This window comes from Delphinus delphis, chromosome 14, assembly GCF_949987515.2.
Source record: "Delphinus delphis chromosome 14, mDelDel1.2, whole genome shotgun sequence".
In the NCBI taxonomy this organism is placed as follows: Eukaryota; Metazoa; Chordata; class Mammalia; order Artiodactyla; family Delphinidae; genus Delphinus; species Delphinus delphis.
In genome coordinates, this window is record NC_082696.1 from 20,136,306 (window position 1) to 20,157,154 (window position 20,849).

The 20,849-nt window shown below is 38.0% G+C and overlaps 1 protein-coding gene across 10 annotated transcripts in view; it reads right to left on the reverse strand.

Annotated features, from left to right (window-relative positions):
* Positions 1–20,849, reverse strand: part of UTRN (utrophin) — a 497,409-nt gene that overhangs the window by 91,034 nt on the left and 385,526 nt on the right. For all 10 annotated transcript variants that reach the window (XM_060029843.1, XM_060029847.1, XM_060029845.1 and 7 more), the window contains 3 exons: positions 10,933–11,201; positions 4,536–4,682; positions 2,000–2,078 (listed from right to left, as the gene is read on the reverse strand). In XM_060029843.1, the coding sequence (XP_059885826.1) occupies positions 2,000–2,078; positions 4,536–4,682; positions 10,933–11,201 (495 nt within the window). The remainder of the gene's footprint in view (positions 1–1,999; positions 2,079–4,535; positions 4,683–10,932; positions 11,202–20,849) is intronic.

Genomic DNA, 20,849 nt, shown 5'->3' on the forward strand with positions numbered 1-20,849 from the left:
CAATTATTTGTTAAATTTCTCTTTAATTTGGTCTTAGCACATAGCTTTACATTCTATAAAATTAAGTGTAAGCAATCTGGAGTTAATTCATACCTAATGAGTATTCTGCAAGCCCATTTATTTCATCAGCATTGATAGTATCCAAATGGAAATGCATCCTGGCACCCAGGTAGACAGTACATTCCAGGAAGGACTAAACATCACTCAAAGATAGGCTACCTAAGAGCTCAGGGTTGTGAAACAGGTGTGTGTGTGTGTGTGAGCGGGACGGGGTGGGGGGCTCGCGGGTGGGGTGGCAGGTGGAGTAAGGGAGGGTGGAGGGGAGAGAGAGACAGAGAGACAGAGAGAGAGAGAAACACTAACGGGAGCTAGTTTGAGCACTAGAGAGGCATAGGACAGAAAAGTCAGGAAATGACTGATTAGGCTTCTTGAAATTGTGAGAGTAAGAAAAGCCTGACCTTGAATTGAGGGAAAGCAGATTACCAACCATGACAAAGGTTAAGAGAAAATATAAATGTAAGCAATTTAGTTAGAAGACACGATATTATTACTTCAGTTTTCTCTATGGCTATAGATACAAAGGTACCTAATTGGAAAAATAAGCTTTGCATTAAGTTTCAACCTTCACTTAAATTGAATTAAACAAAGTGCTTGCTTACATATGTTTGCCAGAGAAAAGGAAAGGAAAGGAATTAACATTTAGTGAAAGCATTTGTGCGAAGAACTGTGTTAGGTGCTTTGTGTAACTTGACCTGTTTTCTTATTTAAACCTCAAGGCAATCAGAGAAAATAAGTATTATTATAGTAATTTTAAGATAAATTAACTTTCAGGGATTCACAGGCCTGGTAAAAGGCAGAATTAATATTTTAATCTTGGGCTTCCCTGGTGGCGCAGTGATTGAGAGTCCGCCTGCCGATGCAGGGGACACGGGTTCGTGCCCCGGTCCAGGAAGATCCCACATGCCGCGGAGAGGCTGGGCCCGTGAGCCACGGCCACTGAGCCTGCGCGTCCAGAGCCTGTGCTCCGCAACGGGAGAGGCCACAGCAGTCAGAGGCCCACGTACCGCAAAAAAAAAAAAAAAAAAATCAGCAATATTTTAATCTCAATCTGGGTGACTCTGAATTTTACATTCTTTAGTTTCCTTAGCAGTGAGTGATAAACAAAGTAGGAGCTCAAATTACTTATTTAAAATCTCATGAACAGTCCATAAAATGAAACATTTCAGTTGGAGACTACTGCCTAAAGCTCTACATATGTGGGTTTGGCTAAATCTGCAATACCTAGCCAGAAAAAAGGCCAAGTATGATTGCAGTGAGCCTAGTAAACCAAAATCTTCTCAAAGATTTGTGGGAAGTAATTTTTTTTTTTTTTTTTTTTTTACTTTTTAAAGCTCCAGGTGCATTTTAAACAAATATGCACTTTTTAAGGAGGAAAATTAATTTTAAAATATAAAAATGATTTCTTTACTGTGAAAAAGTTCGTAATCTTTGCATATGGCATAGCAATGATATGATACTATATTAGTTATTATAACAGATGGTCCAGTGAAAAACCCTAGCTAAGATGAGTTAATTTTTTTTTTTTTTTTCTTGCGGTACGCGGGCCTCTCACTGCTGTGGCCTCTCCCGTTGCGGAGCACAGGCTCCAGACGCGCAGGCTCAGCGGCCATGGCTCACGGGCCCAGCCGCTCCGCGGCATGTGGGATCCTCCCGGACCAGGGCACGAACCCGCGTCCCCTGCATCGGCAGGCGGACTCTCAACCACTGCGCCACCAGGGAAGCCCAGATGAGTTAATTTTTGCTTCACTTCAAAGACTTACCACGACCAGATTATAGAAACAATAACCAATAAGCAATCTTGTCATTGATGTTGATATCTTCTTTTATATACTCATCTGATAAATATATTTATAGCAAAGAATATAGCTTCTTGAGTGAGAGTGAAATAATATGCTGATTCATTCAATTAATGAGATCAGTCAAATTTATTGGTACTTACTAGAGAGAAAATGCTGGGAGGATGGTCCAAAATCCCTATGGGCTTCCTGAAGCTGTTTAAGGCGATCGTCCACAGAAACCTGCACATACACACACAAGAAATAATTTGATTTCAAAACAATAACCTCAATAACATCATTGATTTAAGTATTATAATAAATGATGCTACTACCCAAGATATGATTGCTGGTACGGACTCCTTTGTATCTGGAATCAAAATATTGTATGAAAATAGACTCCTTCTGACATCAAGTAACAGTAAATAGTGCCAGGTACTCTTCCAAGTAGTTTAAATGAGTTAATTCTTTTAACCCTCACAAAAATCATATTGGGTATTACTCATTATTATCATTGTTTTATAGATGAAGGTATTGAGATAGAAACAGGTGTCCAAGGACATAAAGTTAGTATGTGGCAATGCTAGTATTCATACCCAGCCCATCTGATGCCAGAATCTATGCCTTAGTCAAGGCATAGGTTGTTATTAGTCAAGGCAAGTTAAGTTATTCTACACTTAACTCAAAAGTAGTAACATTCTAAAGTATCTAAAGTCAAGATGTGGTCATGGGGTCAGTGGCTACTCACCTCTCTTTTGTAAGAAGGTGGTAAAAAAGGGTTATGGGGAGCAAAAGAAAAAGAAGTCTAAAATATTCCAAGGGAGAAAACAGACAGATGAATAGATAGATGATGATGATGATGATGATGAAGATAGATAGACAGATAGATAGATAGATAAATAGATAGAGATGGAAAGTGAAAGGACATATGAATATGGAATGTCTTATTTTCCTCCAAATTCATGTCCATCATCTTGATTTGGAAGTATTCAAGGAGATAGCAGCTGAATAATATACTCTATATATTTTTTAACCACATTCTTAGCTCTCTATATTTTGAAAATGCAGAGTTGGTACCCTGAGAAACTAATTGCAAATCAATAACTATTGCACACAGCCTTACTGACATTTCCGTTTCCTTTTCCTGGTCTCTGTCTAGTAATGCTAGTCAGGTGTTTCACTTAGATTGTCAATCTTATTTTCAGCTGCCTTTAAATGGAACGTGTGTCTCTGGCTCACTGGGCACCTCTAGTTTCTCCTGGTTAGCTATTTAAATTACATTAGCAGGTACTTTGTTTGTTATGGCCAAAAAGCATTCAAACACCACACTTTTACATTCCAGAGGAGAACACAAGATGCTGCTCTTGAAATTTAACACTGCTGTCTGCCAGCATAAATTGTGCTCCTCTTGTTCAATCAGCAGCTAACATCTGAGCTCCAGTGGTTACCAGGCTCAGAGATCAGGATGGAAGAATACACATCCTTTTTCATGCATAACGTATTCCCTGACTTCCAATCTTTGCAGATAGTAGTAACAGAAGCAGAGTGGGAAGGGAATCAAGATGGACCACAGGAATACGTACATGAAGATAATGAATTAGAGAAAGGGAGCAGAAGAAAGAAGGAGTACAAATCAAATGCTTTTGTGTTCTACTCACTTGAAAAGCATGTATGAGTTTAACAGATCCTGCTTTACTAATCCCAGATTATTAATATTCTTTTCAAAGACAGAAAAGACTGTCTAATACCATACACTCATTTATTACCTCTTCAATTTCATTAAGAAAATATATAAACCATTGGGTGGTTCAAAATTTGAATTAATTCAGGACCTATCAGGCTATAAAATATTATACCTTTAAAATAAAATGATTTTATGTGCTACCTCAAAATTACATATTTATCTTGTTATATATCACATCATTTTAGGTACAAAATATAGAGAAAGATTAGTAAGAATTATTTTTTCAATCTTCCACTTAAACTATCCCACTACTTTTTAGGGGGAAAAAATTATTATTATGACTCCTAGAAACTGGCCACTAAATGTGACAAAGCTCCACAAAGACTGAGCCAAAAACTACTGACTGGCACATGTGGTGACTTGCAAATGCTGATACTTAGTAACACTCAGGAGGACTCTTCTTGGTTTGGCTCTTTTAAAATCTGAGATGCACAAGTCAGGCCTAGTCATCAGAACAACTGCATTAGAGCAACTAAGATCTAAGGGCTAAAGGAAAATACCCCTACAGTCAAGTATGCTAGCTGGAAAAAATGAGCGAGATACCTAAACAGCAGGCAGAGGAAGAAGAAGGATGGGGACTTCCTTAACTTTTCAAAAGAAAAAAAAAAATACATGATTAAAGTAAGAAAAATGACTCCTTTATGAGCCATTATGGAAAAAATGTTTCTGTGACCTACTATAGGTTTCAATTACTGTGATTTATTTGACCTTTTGCAATTTTCTAAAAATATCATATGAAGAGAACATCATAAAATTACATTAAACTCTATATTCATAAATAAATGAGGCCTTTGGGTTCAAGATACTGAAAGACAACTGATGTCATCACAGGCTAGAAATCCATTATCAAATACAACCCATAAAGAAAGAGAAAAGGATCACAGGTGGTAGAACAGAGAGGTAGGGCTTAAAGACCAAAGTGTAAGCCTGCATTATGAAGAGGAATCAGCTGACACCTGCAAAAGTTTCCATCTCATATTAAGGTCATCCAACTGGCGAGACATCTTTAGAGATGGGTGCAGGTCAAGTGGAGACAACTGACTGGATAAATCATTCACTGTTTTAACTTTTAAGTTGATTGGTGCAATTTCTTCTCTAAATGCCTGGAAGAAAAGGACAGGAATAATGTCATCAGAAAAGAATATAACAAAAGCTAGTATTGCATATTTCCTTAAAAAAAACACAAAAAACACCAAGACCAGCTAAGAGGCCATCAACTATAGCTGCCCACTCAATAACAGCTGACTCAACTCAGGTCTTGAGCAACCAGGACCACCAGCCAAAGAATCACCCTTTATAAGCTAGAGAATCTAAATAGATGCACGAAGAGAAAAATTACAATGCCAACTCATTTAAATGATTATGTATTTCCTTCAAATTTTTCATGATATGCAATTTAATCTGGAAAAATGTATGCCACTTTTATCCGTTTTACTAATTTCTAGTCTTGATTTTATCTTTAATTTTCTATTTTCCTTTTTTAATATGGATACCTTAATATTTTTTCACCTGATGCAACAACTTGATTTGAACTCTTTCCATTTAAAATTAAGTTAGAAAGTGGCCAGTAAAACAAACCTTTCCTAACCACAAAATCTATGCACATTATATACTCATAGATTTATGTATTTATATATCTCTTTCAAAGTCATTTATGACCTCTCTTTGCAGTTAAAGGTAGGCCAGGAAGAGCAGGGTCTATCAGAAAAGAGGTAAAGGAAGCTTAGAACTGACAAATTATGGTTCTGAACACAGTAAGAGAGCTGTTGTAAGTGGGGATTGAAGGGGTATATGCGAAGAGGGGGAAAAAAAACAAAAAATATTTCAGGTCAATGACAGTGATATGACCTGTGAGAATGAACAACAAAATAATGAAAACACTAAGTTTTCTCCTTTCTCCACATAATTCCAACCCCCTCTATTTTCATGTATCCTTTTCCCCACAAAGTCTTTGCTTAGATCCGACCCATCCCTTAAAAAACTCACTGGAGTGCCCGACCCATTGGGAAGATTTCCCAGAGGTCTTTCCCTCCCCAGCCCTAGCTGCAGGCCCCGCCCATGTGCTCCCCAGCATTCTATCTGCCATCTCCAACCTAGCCAGGATTTCCAGGCTGCACATCTCTGGACACACAAATCAGGTTTTACGGTGGGAGACATTCTTGATTGTTTGGTGCCATATGAACCACTTGTTATAGATTTTAAACATCATTTCTTATCAGAGCTCTTAGTTCTTGGTATTGTAAGCATTCATATTTTAATGCCTCCCCACCCCCCATAGAATGGAAGCTTCTTGAGAATGGACAGTCTCCAGTACTAAGCACAAAGTTTGCAATACAAGAGGGGCAGAGTTCATTTCTAATGATGAAGGCTCAAAAAATGGTACCTGAGGCAAGATTAAGCCAATATGGAATTGGGAATAGAACTGGGATATTAAAAGAGAACAGCATAGTTTTAACTCTTTGGTGTGTCAAAAATTAATCATGTACCAACATACTATTAGGATCAGCTCTCAAATTTCATCATTTCTATAATCTCCACCCCTTAAGAGACTAGGCCTATGTCTATGAGCTCCCTTTCTTCTCCTCTTTCATCACTCCAAGTTTAGCTAATGAATAATAGGTATCAAAGTGCTTTGAAGGCTATAAAGTTTCATTAAAACACTACAATATTAATTTGACTTCCTCCTTATGCTTATAAAAAGAAAACCTCTCTAACCACTTCCCAGTTCCCCCTTTTATAACATGTAAAGGCTAGAAATAATCATTATGGTTGGTAAACATCAAAATAATATTAAGAATATGACCTTATTTTTAAAAAGAAAATTAATTTTAGGTAAATCTGAGAATACGTTTCAGCATTTCAAAATTCTTGAATATGTCCAAAAACCACGAGGAAGGTCAAGCTGGAGAGTCAGAAGAACAGATCTGGAGCCCAGGGACAGAGTGAAAGATACGGACTTTGAGGGTAACTGTGTAAATGACACCCAAAACAGTGAGCATGGAAGTCAATGTACAGAAAGAAATATCACTAGAACCCTGAAGACAGCGGCATTTCAAAGTCAGGCCTGGAGATGGACATTTGGGATTCAGCTGTAAATAAATGATGCCTGAGGTTGCAGGGTTAGGTAAATGACTCTGTAATATAGCATAAAGAAAAAAGAAATTAAGAATCAGGTAGAAGAAGGGAAGCCCATGAAGACGTGAAAATTGCTGCAGCATGGAAGGAATTCAGAGCTGTGATAGTTTTTCTCCATGACTGCAGATGCTGGTCTTTCATGGATGACAGAATGTGTACAAATAAATGGATTCACAAATACAGTTCAATGAGAAAAGCAGATATATGATAACAGAGACATTATAGGTCTAAAGAATTCATAATTAATATAGAAGCATGGGACAAAGAGAGGGGTGGGAGAAGAGAATTTTTCAGTCTGGACTTTGAAAAGACCTGAATGCCCTCCGATTCAGTTTGAGAACAATTACAGAACTCAAATCTTTCAAGGTTTCTTCAGTTATGACTTTACATCATACACTAATAATCAGCTTTTAAAATCAATATCTTTGTATTTTGAAGGTATTAACGATTAAAAATGAAATGCTAGGGGTTTCCCTGGTGGCGCAGTGGTTGAGAGTCCACCTGCTGATGCAGGGGACACGGGTTCATGCCCTGGTCTGGGAAGATCCCACATGCCGCGGAGCGGCTGGGCCCATGAGCCATGGCTGCTGAGCCTGCGCGTCTGGAGCCTGTGCTCCGCAACGGGAGACGCCACAACAGTGAGAGGCCTGTGTACCGCAAAATTAAATAAATTTTAAAAAATGAAATGCTAGAAAATATTCTCAGATTTATATAATTTTAAATAATAACCAGTTTTATTTCAAAATATGGTGACAGTTTTTTAAAAATTATAACTTCAAGACAGATTTTTCTTTTAATCTTATAGAAGAAACTTTTTTTTCCCTCTATAAAAATAATACTTTTTCTCTTACAAGCCACAGGTAAAACCATTAAACGTCCTTAGACAGGGCTTCCCTGGTGGTTCAGTGGTTAAGAATCTGCCTGCCAATGCAGGGGACACGGGATAGAGCCCTGGTCCGGGAAGATCCCACATGCCGCGGAGCAACTAAGCCCGTGCGCCACAACTACGGAGCCTGTGCTCTAGAGCTCAAGAGCCACAACTACTGAAGCCCGCACGCCCAGCGCCCATGCTCCGCAACAAGAGAAGCCACCACCATGAGAAGCCCACGCACGGCAACGAAGAGCAGCCCTCGCTCACTGCAACCAGAGAAAAGCCCATGCGCAGCAACGAAGACCCAACACAGGCAAAAATAAAATAAATAATAAAATAAAAGTCCTTAGACAAACAATGCATTTTAGGTTTAATTTTGTTTTTGTGGTCCAGTGTTTTATGGTAACAAGGAATCTTTCTATGAAGAAAGTTTATCTTTTGGTTTTTAAGAGCTCCAAATTAAGGGGCTTTCTAAAATAAAGCAAATTTTTAAATGGTTTCAGATCTGCTGTATGTTCTTCTATAAAGAACCAATTTATCATGTTTTGGCTGTACTTTCCTATAAGAGAATAAAAATATATGTGGTTTTCTTTGCTATAGAAACAGAAGCATCTGTTAGTGTTAAAGGTGCTGACTGGCAGCCCGTTGGCAGATGTGAATCCCAGCCCTTCTCCTGTCAGAGGTGTGTATTCTGCAAATAAGAATGATTAAGGATAATTTTAGGAAGTTAAAATTATTTGATTACCCTAAAAGATTTTGTTTTCCAGTTGCTTTGGCATATTTATTAATATTTGGCAATAATCAGAACTTATTTTTACCTGCCTATAGCTTCACTGGGATTGGGGTACACTTTAGAGCACATGCAAAACACCCCGGAGTTTGCATCAATTTTACTTGGTTTAAAGAGACTTGGGTTTTATTTTCTTTTTTCCTAATAAGATGTTAAAATATCTTAAGCCACAGTTTATCACTTTGTCTTAAATATTGGCTGTGTTTTTCCTAGCTTTCCCACATAACCAGAAATTTAAACAGAAGGATTTGGATGCAGAGAGGGGTAATTTCTTCAATCAAATGGGATTAACAACTCTCAAGGTTTTAGTCCAGATATAACTTCATTTTTCCCTCAACACTAGTCATCCTGTATTAAAAACTGATGCTTTCAAATTGAAATGGGTAAATTCTTGCTCCAACCAAGAGGTTTTGCAAACCAATAGAACATACTTTTTGTAAACCATTGGCTTAAAGATTTTCAGTGTTTAAAAATCATCTTTTAAAATACAAGAAGTGTGCAACTTCCAAAGAACCTATCCTAAAAGGTTTTATTATTAGCTTGTTATTTTAACTCAGATTCAATTATGGAAAAGTGTTTTGGATACTACAGTCAAGGAGGAAGCCTACTTCATTCACAGGGTCATTGGAAACATGTATATTTGCAGTGAAAGATGGCACCCCAATACTCTTTCAGTAATAAAAATTTTGTGTTGAAAATTTAATATGTAGTTTTTAAAGATTCAACTTCAAGTAGTTGATCAAAGTTAAGCTTAATTGCATTATTATGAATGAGGTCTCTACAATGAAAGAGAAGAGCAAGAAAGAAATCAAGAAAACACCACCACTTCCTAGCTGTGTGGGCTTGAGCAATATCTGCAATGTCATCATTTGTAAAATGGACATAATAATAATACTCATCTTGTTCTCGGCACATAGGAAGCATCAGTAAATGCTACCTATTATTACTATTCCTATGTCTACACATATATTTACTCATGTAATTTGCCTGAGTAGGATTCAGTTAATTTCCTAGACCTTGCTTCTCTTTCCTATTCAGCCACGTGCGAAACAAAGGGATAGTATTATCCAATATATGTGCACAAAAGATGTATATCTTTTGCAATAAAAATTCCATTCATGATATTGTCAGTCTGATTTTTCATCCGTTTATCCTTTGATTTGATTGATGACTACCTAGTACATAGTTTACTATGCTACTAAAAACCTAATACACTCTAAATCTGTTATTCGTGTCTTTTATTGCCTAAATTCCATTAACTGCTTTTCTGGATATGTTCTACAATACGGGAGCCAAAGGGAATCTAGACCAGAGGTCTAACATCCTTAACTTTGGGCAGTACCTGATTACAAACAGAATTTAGAGCTAAACGAATTCTTCATTACATACTCAGACAATAAGATATAATTAGTAGATAAGAACTCCCAGGAAAACAGTATACTTTTGATTAAACTTCTAAATCCAACCACCGATTTAAAAAGGAGCCTGCTAGACTACACCATGTGGATGCCATTCTGTAAGATCCAGACTGTGAGAAACACTGTCAAAGAAACAATTCAGTTTCTTCAACAAATACATTGCAAAGAAAACAAACAAAAGATAAATGGGAAATCTGGAGATTAAAAGGGACTTTAAAATATTCTTACAGGGACTTCCCTGGTGGCGCAGTGGTTGAGAGTCCGCCTGCCGATGCAGGGGACACAGGTTCATGACCCGGTCTGGGAAGATCCCACATGCCGCGGAGCGGCTGGGCCCGTGAGCCATGGCCGCTGAGCCTGCACGTCCGGAGCCTGTGTTCCGCAACGGGAGAGGCCACAACAGTGAGAGGCCCGCGTACCGCAAAAAAAAAAAAAAAAAAAAAAAGAAAAGTGAAGAATCTGCCTGCCAATGCAGGGGACACGGGTTCAAGCCCTGGTCCAGAAGATCCCACATGCCGCGGAGCAACTAAGTCCCTGTGCAACAACTACTGGGCCTGCGTTCTAGAGCCCACGAACCACAACTACTGAGCCCATGCGCCCCACCTACTGAAGCCCACGCTCCCAGAGCCCGTGCTCCGCAGCAAGAGAATCCATTGCAACGAGAAGTACGCGCACCCCAAGGAAGAGTAGCCCCCCCTTGCCACAACTAGAGAAAGCCCGCGAGCAGCAACAAAAAAACCAATGCAGCCAAAAAAAAAAAAAAAAAGACCCAACCTCAGTAATATAATTAAAGGTCCTCTGCTGTATTATTAAAAAAACAAAAAATACTCAACAAAAACAGGTAAAACTAACCTATATTGCTTAGGGATGCACAGCTGGGTGAAAACGTATAAAGAAAAGTAAAAGTAAATTATTGTAAAAGTCACCTTAGTCATTATTTTGGCAGGGAGGGGGGTTCTGATGGTGAGGGGCATATGGAAAACATCTATTATGTCTGGAAAAGTTCTATATTCTAATGCCAACAGTGTTGACATTATAACAATCCCTCATAACAGTTTATATATGTGGCTCTCCTTATTTGTGTTATATTTATCAATAAAGTATTTCTTAAATCCTTTATCTGAGGCAGGGATGCTGACCATGGTTTTCTCAATGTGGTCTTGCAGTGAGTCGATGAGCAAGTCTCCCACAGGCTTCCAGCCATTCCGCACGGCCTCCGCCTCCTTCAGGTCAGCATCCAGGTCATCCATCGCTCCCTGCAGGTCTCTGAGCTTCTCCAACGCCTTGTCCACTTGCTTTTGCCAATTGCTAGTAACAGCGTTTAGACTTTCCCACTTCTCTTTGACTTCAGAAGACTGCTTACGCATGGCTTTGGCAATCTTTTGGGCTCTCTCCTCAGGAGTCAGTTCTGTGATTTAAAAAAAAAGAAAGAATATTTGGATGCTTGATCAACTCTACATTATTAGAGCCAAGTGTGACTCACCTTTGGAAGGGTTGCTACCAGCGTACACTAGCCAGGGTAAGGAAAACTGTTTCCATACTTCCTCCACTAATCCCTAACTACTTCTCCAAAGAAGAAAAGAGCTACTCAGAGTAAAAGTAGCCCAGTGGTTTTGGTGACTTCTGAATTTTAATGTATTTGCAAACCTTGAAATGTAACAAGATAACTCAAGAAATAAAACAATTTTTCTTTAACATAAATTAATTACATAAAATCCAAAGACAGCTTTTCATTAGTTTTTCTTTGTCCTCAGAGAAATGGGAATGATAATTGGGAGAGAAATAGCTTTAAGTCATGAGGAAAAACTCTGAAAAAGTAAGATTAATTTATCGTGTCAAAAAAAAATACAACTGAAGACAACATATCTTAGATACTTCATCATCGCTGAATCTTTAATACAAGGCATTCTTTGTAGCCCATAAGTGTAGCACATCCACAAATATTTCAACAAGAAGACAGCAAGGCTTCAAAGACCACCCTAAATATTTAATAGAGCAAGACGGCTTCCAGAATGTCTGAAATAAGGTAGACTTTTCAGACAGGAAAGGGCAGGTATAATGCAAGATGCTGCCACAGCACAGGGGCAGGAAGAAAGAGTAAGAGTCTAGAAAACAAGCAAAGGGAACAGTCAGAAGTCAAAGTCAAGTTGAAAGCCAAGGGTCAGAAATATAGTGATGAGAAGCTGGCAAGTCAAGGGCAGGGGAACTTGATGGTCACAGAGCAGACACTCTCAAAACAGCTTAAATGGATCCCCAGCGAAATACTCCTGGGCCTCACTACCCTCAACACCCCAGGATGCCTCCTTTCCTCTCCAGATGGTTTGATGGTTGTCCTAAGTGTCCCCTGGACAACAGAGAGGCAACTCAGAAACATACAATCGAGGTAAACTGTACATTAATTTAAGATAGAAGTGCATATTCTTCTTTGAGATAACATCCCATCTTTCAGTATCAATCACATTAGCAACATCCACTTCCCCTCAAAATATTCCAAACCATTCATAAAATGCACTGAAGTTCATCAAACCTCTGGTAAGATGCACCGAAGCAAGCTCTCCTAAGCTGTAACTTTCCTACGCAACATAAATTTGTCTGCCTGTCTTTATTTAAATATTATTTAACAGTCAAAGGGACAGAACATTTATTTTTATCTAAGTTTCCAGAAATTTCGAGACCTCAATATTTAGATGAAAGCAGCTATAATAAATCCCTGGGAACTACACGGATGATGAAGAGTTTAGCAACCACAGAACTCTGAGTGTGCTGCTCAAAGGCTGTGAGGCTACACAGAAACATGACCAGTCTCCTGTCAGCTGAACTGATTACAAGAAGAGACAATGTTATGATAAGTAGATAGGTTGAGCATACCAGTAAAAGATAAATAAGGAAAATAAGTGAGTTAGAGACCCAGCTTCAAGGAATGTTTAGGCTCAGATACAGTCCAGTACAACGGTGATGGGAGGCAGTCGGGAATCCTGGAAAAAAGCCCTAAAACTTATAATATGTCAGGATTTCAAGTTTAGGAAACTTAGAAAAAGCTTTGTAAGGAACGGGACATCATCAAAAGGGCAACTTTATTTAAATCCTTAAGCCTTCAAGGTATTTTTATAAAATGAAAAATATGTAATATTAATACGATCCATATTTTATATACATATACCATGCTCTGTGTAAGGTGAAAAAAATCATTCTTAACTTGATGAGAAAGGGAGTTGATAATTTTTATGACGGTAACACCTGTGTTTGTTAATAAGTCACTTCGGCTTTTTCAAAGATATATTTTGAGCACTCATGTTTTACTGACTTCTGTAAAAAAAAAAATACAGTGCCAATTTCAGAAGAGACAACTTAATTATGATGATTTTCCTCTGGATAAAGTAAAAATTGTTTCTAAGTCAGACCTGGCAGGGAGACATACGGCTTCTTTGTCCTGTGATAAAATACCCAACACTGGCTGTGACTTTTTGTCTTCACTTAATGTAAAATCTTTTGATTGAGCAGTCTTTTTGTACTATTTATAATATAATCCCCACTCAAGCAGCTACTCAGAAGAAAAGTTCTACGTTCAATTCGCCATCTGTTTGCCAGAAAGGAAGCATATTAACTAATCACTGAGTCAGAATAAAAGTGCTTCCTGTTGCAGCAGCAATCTCAGTTTAATGCATACTTTAAACCAAGAACAGAGCGAAGTAAAAAGCCAAACAAAAACTTTCCAGGATGTTTGTGAAACAGGTAATAAGAAGCAACATGTGAAATCCCAAGTTATGACAGTTTGGGGTAAGAAAATAGAAAAAACAAATTAAAACAGCAAGACAGCATGAAAGATGAAAATAATAAAGGGATATCCCAACATTAAAAAAAAAATCCTCGTGTTACTTGAAAATCAAAGGACAAAGTTTGCTTCAAATTTTCTGAATGGACACTTTGCAGTAAATTTTAAGACCCTCATGCAAGAGTGGAGAATCTTCTGGACCAGTGGTTCTGAATTCTGGTGACATATTAGAAACCACCTTGACAGTTTGTCTGTTTGCTTGCTTGTTTGTTTTTAAACGCTGATCCCCAAGGACGAAGTATTAAAAGATTCTGATTTAGTTAGTCAAGGGTGAAGGGCGGCATGGATCAATTTTAAAAAGCTCCCCAGGTGACTGTAACGTGTTGCCAGAACAGAACACCGTCAGCCTACTGGCTTATAAATTGATTTCTCTGGTCACTGCTGTTGAAGCTGTACAGAGTGTTTCCAATCCAGTGAGCTGCTCTGTCATTCTCACGCAGAGCAGGGCACTAACTACTGAAGGTGGGAGAGCAAATGAAGCTCAGTGATAATCTAATTTGCATTTGAAAAGGCAGTAATAGAGGCTAATCAGGAGACAAAGGAAACAGCAGGATAAAACCAAGTAAATTTAGTGACAGTTCACAGACCAGAAGCACTTTTCCTAGGTCACTTTCCTACTCCCTGGGTGTGTGTGCGTGTGTGTGTGCGTGTGTGTCTGGGGATGTTTTTGAGAGAGAGTACTTTGTTTCACTGTTCTCCCATTCTTCTCCCTTCACACCTTCTCATTTATCTGGACAAAATCTGAGGATGGAATTGTATTTAATTTTTATATTTATATTACATAGTACATATAGTATAATGTGATATGATGTATTATAAATATTAACATATTTACTTTATATTTATATAATTAAAATAGCAATTGTTTTATTGTGTTACAAAACATTTAAGGAAGAGTAGATAATTATCTTTAGGAAGAAGGAAGAAGAGAGAGGAAAAAGGAATGACCAGTCCTGAAGTTTTCTTTCTTGTCCAGTGGTTTTTATTCTTCAAATATGCAAATTAACTGCATGGCATTTACACCACTCTCTCCTTTCTGCCCTGGGGAGAAAGACTCACATGCTTCACTGGAATACAGGTGGAACACGAACCTGGACCAGAAGCAGAGACTAAGACTTGCAATCCGCACTGCTCCCATCCTGCCCTTGGCTCCTAGGTGAGCTAGATGACCTGCTCATCCCAGCTTTATCAAGTGGGAACCCTATTTTCTCATCTGGGGAAACATTTTACACTAAGGGCCTCTTTTACCTCTGAAATTCAATTATATAAGAAAGGCAAAGCCGCTGTATGTCTCCAAGAAATCTTACAGTAGAGGAAAAAAAAAACCCTCCTTTTGTGTGCCTATAATTTTTTTTACATTTAAAAACGTTAAAGTATATGTTCCTCCGATGAAATAATGTACAAATCGATTTTGAATCAGCCCAGTTATTTTAAATAAAGATTTTCCATATTTATCATATTTCCTTTATCAATTACAGAATAGACACATAATCTCCATACTGACTTCTTAGCGTCTAAAGCCTTATGTCATGCATGTTTGTTCTTTTCATCTTGGTTTTGCAGTACTCAGTCTAGAGACTAGTATGTCCTCAATATATATAATTACTGAATTGAAATTTTCAATTTCCTGAATGGAATTTCCAGCTTTAATCTTTATTGAGAATATTCAACTTCATAATTGTAAGTGGAAATCTTCCCACTTATTTTTTCTTCCTCCTTCCCAAACCCATGACAGCATTTATATTTAAAAAAAAGAAAAAAAAACAACCATTTTTTTTTTTTTTACTGTGAAAGAAAAGGATAAACCTTACAAAGTCATTTCAAGTATGGTAATTCCACCTTATTTGTACTGTTTGCTTATTTTTTACATGTATCTATAATCTTATTGTATTTCACCAAGAGAGGAAGAGGAGATATTAAGACAAACAAGTATAGGAAAAAATTCTCCAGAGTAGCATTTTCACCCCATGGACAACTTGGTGCAAGGAAAGGTTTGTTCATAGGCCAATTTCAATACTAACTAATCATATAATCATAGATATATTGCTTATCTCCTTGAACTTCAGTTAATACCTATAAAGCTACCGATACATGCCTGGCACACAGAAAAGCTTCAACAGAGGTTAAGTTCTTTCATTTTTAAAATGATTTTGTTACTAAGTCTGGGAGGTTTAGATATCTCTAGAGATTTTCACATAAGCAAACCAAGTTGATTAGCCAACAAGAATTCACAGAAAAAAACAAAGCATTCCTGTAGATCTAGAGACTAGACCTGACTTACTCTCACTCTTCGTCTTCATCCCCACTCCATTTTTCTCTCTCTTCTTCATGACCAAAAGATGCTCCTGATTCAGACAATGCAAAACATATTCTCCTCAAATTTTCTGATTACATGGTTAAGATCAACTTAATCTGTCTGAAATGATCAGTGTTGAAGAGGACCCTGCCCACTTCCTATACTGTATGATAACTGGTGACAATTCATTAGGAACCAGATTAAAAGTACACAATCAAGTGCCATCAGCTGATTACTACAATATTTCTAATTATTTTCATCTAATAAATTATAAAGATGACAATAGTAACAGGCTACCCAAAGGACATTAACCTGATAATGTGTAGCCTAAATCTTTCAGTGGGAATATGATAAAGACGGTAAGGATCCAGCCATGCTGCCAACGAACTTGTCAAACCCTTAAGGGAAAAAAAAAGATCGTGGACAGATACATTTAGGGAAAAGCAAGAACTCCAAAGTAAAGAGATTTAGGGAACATCTTCCACAAATACCAAAATATAAGGTATTAATGGGGGTTATGGGTGGAGGTGGGATGGATGGAGAGAACAGGAATATACACCACACCATGGACAGAGATAACCAGCACTTCTGACCAGAAGTCAATCAAGGTTGAGCTAGAGTCTGAATCCTTTAATGTTTTACTCTTCCTATAAAGTGGGCCAAAGTAAAAAGCCCCAGCATTGAGCTAAGGATGAAGCATGAAGAGACCATTAAGAAGGTCAACCTCCAAGGAAAAAGGGAGGAACAGCAGAAAGGCCATGGAACAGAACTAGCTAAGCCACATGAGATCCATTTTCTGTAATGCAATATTCCCTGAATTTCCTCACACTAATGGCAGTTTTATAATTTATTCAAGTCAGTTTTGAGTGCTGGACAGCAGCAGACAGGTCACTGGTGGTTCTGAGAGGGGAGAATAGAAGTTGGGAATGTAAGTGCCAGGTGGGCAAGGATATGTTTTGTTCACTGCTGTCTCCCCATATCTAGAATACTACCTGGCACATGGTAGGCATTCAATAAGTACTGGTCAAATGAATAAATAGATCTATGTTCAATATCTTTGTTTTGATAAAAAAAAATTCACCTTTAAGATCAAAGGACAGAGCTCTTCAATTAAAAGTCTCACATTTCTGGCCACACCACTGCCCATCCCTCCCCTGGCTGCTTCCCTGAGGAACATAGCCGCTAATGATCCATCAACGTACAAAAGAAGTCCTGGGGGCTTCCCTGGTGGCGCAGTGGTTGAGAGTCCGCCTGCCGATGCAGGGGACACGGGTTCGTGCCCCGGTCCGGGAAGGTCCCACATGCCGCGGAGCGGCTGTGCCCGTGAGCCATGGCCGCTGAGCCTGCGCGTCCGGAGCCTGTGCTCCGCAACGAGAGAGGCCACAACAGTGAGAGGCCCGCGTACCACAAAAAAAAAAAAAAAAAGAAGTCCTGGGCTTTCTATTCAAGCTTAGCCATTCTTATGAAAGAAGTTAGGCATGTCTTAGGTTTATGTACTGCCAAAATAAGTGAGAAGTTTAAAGTGGAGAATTTATGCCTTGGCTAGGATTATACTTTTTAAAAGATAGCAAACCCTCCAATTCACTCGTGAAGACTCCAGCTCTCAAGAGGAAAAGTAACAACAGGAAAAGAGGAACACATCACACTGAAAGCGTTTAGTCTCCTCCTGTGCTTTATGTTTAAATCAGAGTGACACTCCAGATGTTGATTTCAATAAAATACATACATGTAAATTATTGTCATCTTTTCTTACGAGGCACATGTGATTTATGGATGGCTGTAATGGTGATTAGAGACCATAACAGATGGTAAACAATTAATTTAAAATGCTGTGTCCATCAAACTAACTTTTATTATCATATAATTCTTCATCAAGAATGTTGATTTATTTAAATTGAATTTCACTATGATGGTATTCATTAGCATGCAAACAAGTTTTTGAAATTTTTATCCAATCAATACGCTTACTCAGCCGGCTCATTATATTTTAGGAAAGTTGAAGACTGGATTCATTACATCCATTCATACATTATGGAGCCTTAAAATGGGAAGGATCACACTGGATCTCTGTAGTTAACACTGGAAATGAAAGTAACATATTTTTCTGTGTCTTTTCATGCATTATAACTTTACTAATCTAATTTGGACTTACGAAGCTAATTAAATTATTGCCTTGGTCTATAGGCCTGAAAGCAATTATTATTCCTTCAAGTATTTTTATGAAAATTAAAAAGACAAAGTCTAATATTGCCTAAACACCTTCTCCCTTGGTGCTAGGAAATCAGTGAACTGGTATGTCATTCTATTAAGCAGCCTAATATTTCAGAAGAGGAAAAGTAAGAATGAAGGGAAAAGCATATTAATTACTGCATGGAATTTTTATAAGTAGAAGAATATAGAAAGCAAAATCTTATTTTTACTGATTATCTAGAAGTTTTTTGATTATTGGGGTAGTTAAGATAGTATGCTATGATGGTTCAGGGCATCAAGGGTTGTGACAAGCCTGAGTTGGTGTTTCAGCTCTGTCACATGGGTGACAGTAGGCATCCAAACATCTCAAAGTCTCAGTTTCTTCATCTGTCAAATGGGTGGTGACAGTACTCATAACTCAAAGAGTTGTTATGAGAATTAAAGGAAACGGTGCCTGGAACACTGTAGGACCCTGATAAATGTTGATTTGTTGTGAACATCTATGTTGACTAACATTTCTCTCTTCTCCCTTCCTTTTTGGGCATTGATTCCTCCTCCATCTAACATGATGCTTATAAAGGGGGTCTGCCAATCCCAGAAGACCCTGAGCTCCATGTTACTCAAGCTGAGTGAGTTGTTGCTCTCTTTTGGAATGTGCTGGATCTAAAGAAGGGTTTTCCCTCCCTGGTATGTGGTTGTGAGGTATAAGGTCATAGGAAAGCAAAGAAAATGAAAACTTGTGGAGAGAGGCAGAAAGGAAGACATGGAGAAAGTCTCTGACTGCCATTTAGATTCCTGTGGCCAGCTGTGTCCTTGCCCTCACTGTAATTTGGCTATGGGCGCCAATACATTCGCCCATGTGCCTACACTTACGGAAGCTGGCTGTCTGTCATTTACAATGAATGGGGTTCTAATTAATAAAGCAGTTATTAGGAAAACAAAAAATGCCCTGGGGAAAAACACCCATGAGTTTTACTACCTAATTACTTAGGTTAGGTTATGTGTAATTTGGCCTCATTTTATGAGATGCAAGGAAATAATTATTGCCATCTTTTTTATGTAACCTTACGTTATACTGAGAATCAATATAAAAGTAATTTCTAAAGTCTAGGATAATTTCACCTTTTCACTCATTTAATGATCGTGAAGTTTTATTTGCACAAGTTTGCTAATATTGCCACAAAATGGACTGACATAGTAGACTGAAAAATGTCATTTACTACTTCTTTGTTGTATCATAAAATATATGAGGTTTCACATAGGTGAAAAATACTACCTGGCTTTCTAAAATATTATGAAGCATTTAATAATTAAAAGAAAACAGTATATTCTGAGTTAAAATATTAACTACTACTAAATACACACACAGCTGTCAAAGACCAAAGAGGAAGAACACTAATCCATACATACTTTTTTATCTGAAATGTTTATTATTAGCCATTAATCACAGGTACAATCGTATACAACCATAAAAAGCTGTGTATGAATAAACAATACACATACACAACTATAGACACTACACACAACTATGAACACACTAAAGCGATAGCTGCTTTATTTTTCCTCTGTCATTTAAATGAAACAAAATAAATTAAGTAACTTCACCAGGCTGAAAAAGAAATAACGTTCAGACAGTCTGCAGTAAAATAATAGTTGTAGTAATAGTAATGCCTTGACTGGAATAAATTTTAAAGAAGACTCAAGAGGAAATTTATGAACAAAAAAATGCAATCTTTTTTTGTCTTAAAATTAAAACCTGAGCAGAGGAAAATAGCTTTTCTATACCCACATATACAATGATTTGTATAATTTTCTAAACACTGTTAGAGGTGAAATGTCTTATTAAAGTGTTAATTTAGTAATCGATACCATAGCCTCAACTCATAAAATGTGTGTGTGCATGCACATCTGCATACACACCTGCCTGCATCTGTGTGTGTAGTAGAGAGGGGGACGTAGACATAAAGCTCTAACTCCCCCGTGCAATTCTGACTTTTAACCTAAGCTGCAGGTAACGAACATGTGAGAAGGCACATGTATTCCCTGACTACCTCAAGACGTGTTCGGGCTGTCTTGCACATCTACTTTCACTATGCAGCTGTGTGGTTTTCAAAGGAATTCAAATCTGGGACTGAGAACAGCAGGGAGGTTGGGTGAACAAGGAAGAAGCCAAGAAACATTTGTGCAGGGTTAAGAGGCTCTAGACACTGAAAGTCAAGAAGGAGCTAGGAGGTCAGTGGCCAGTGAGCAGAGAGAAAGAGAGAGGAGATAAAAATGAAGGGATGAGTTGAAAGCCAGCCAAAAAACCAGGGGCTAAGGAGAGTCACCACCATAGAAGCTTAGTGCTCTGTCCCTTGATCTACCCTACATTAGCTGATAACCTTGGTCGGCACCACAATATTTTCTTAGCCTTTGTATTTTTATTTAAATTTTTTTTAAAAAGGCACACTGTATGATCTGCTCAACTCATTGAGATAGTTAGGAGAACACAAAAGTGGTTTGAGAAGTACAAATACAAAGAACAACGTGAATAATGATGAGACCTTTGTTGTTCCACTATTCTACTTCTTAACAGATATAAACCACGTGGTTAAAATCAAATGAGAAACAATTCAACTTCACTAAGAGGAAAATTTTTTTTTTTTGCCGTACGCGGGCCTCTCACTGTTGTGGCCTCTCCCGTTGAGGAGCACAGGCTCCGGACGCGCAGGCTCAGTGGCCATGGCTCACGGGCCCAG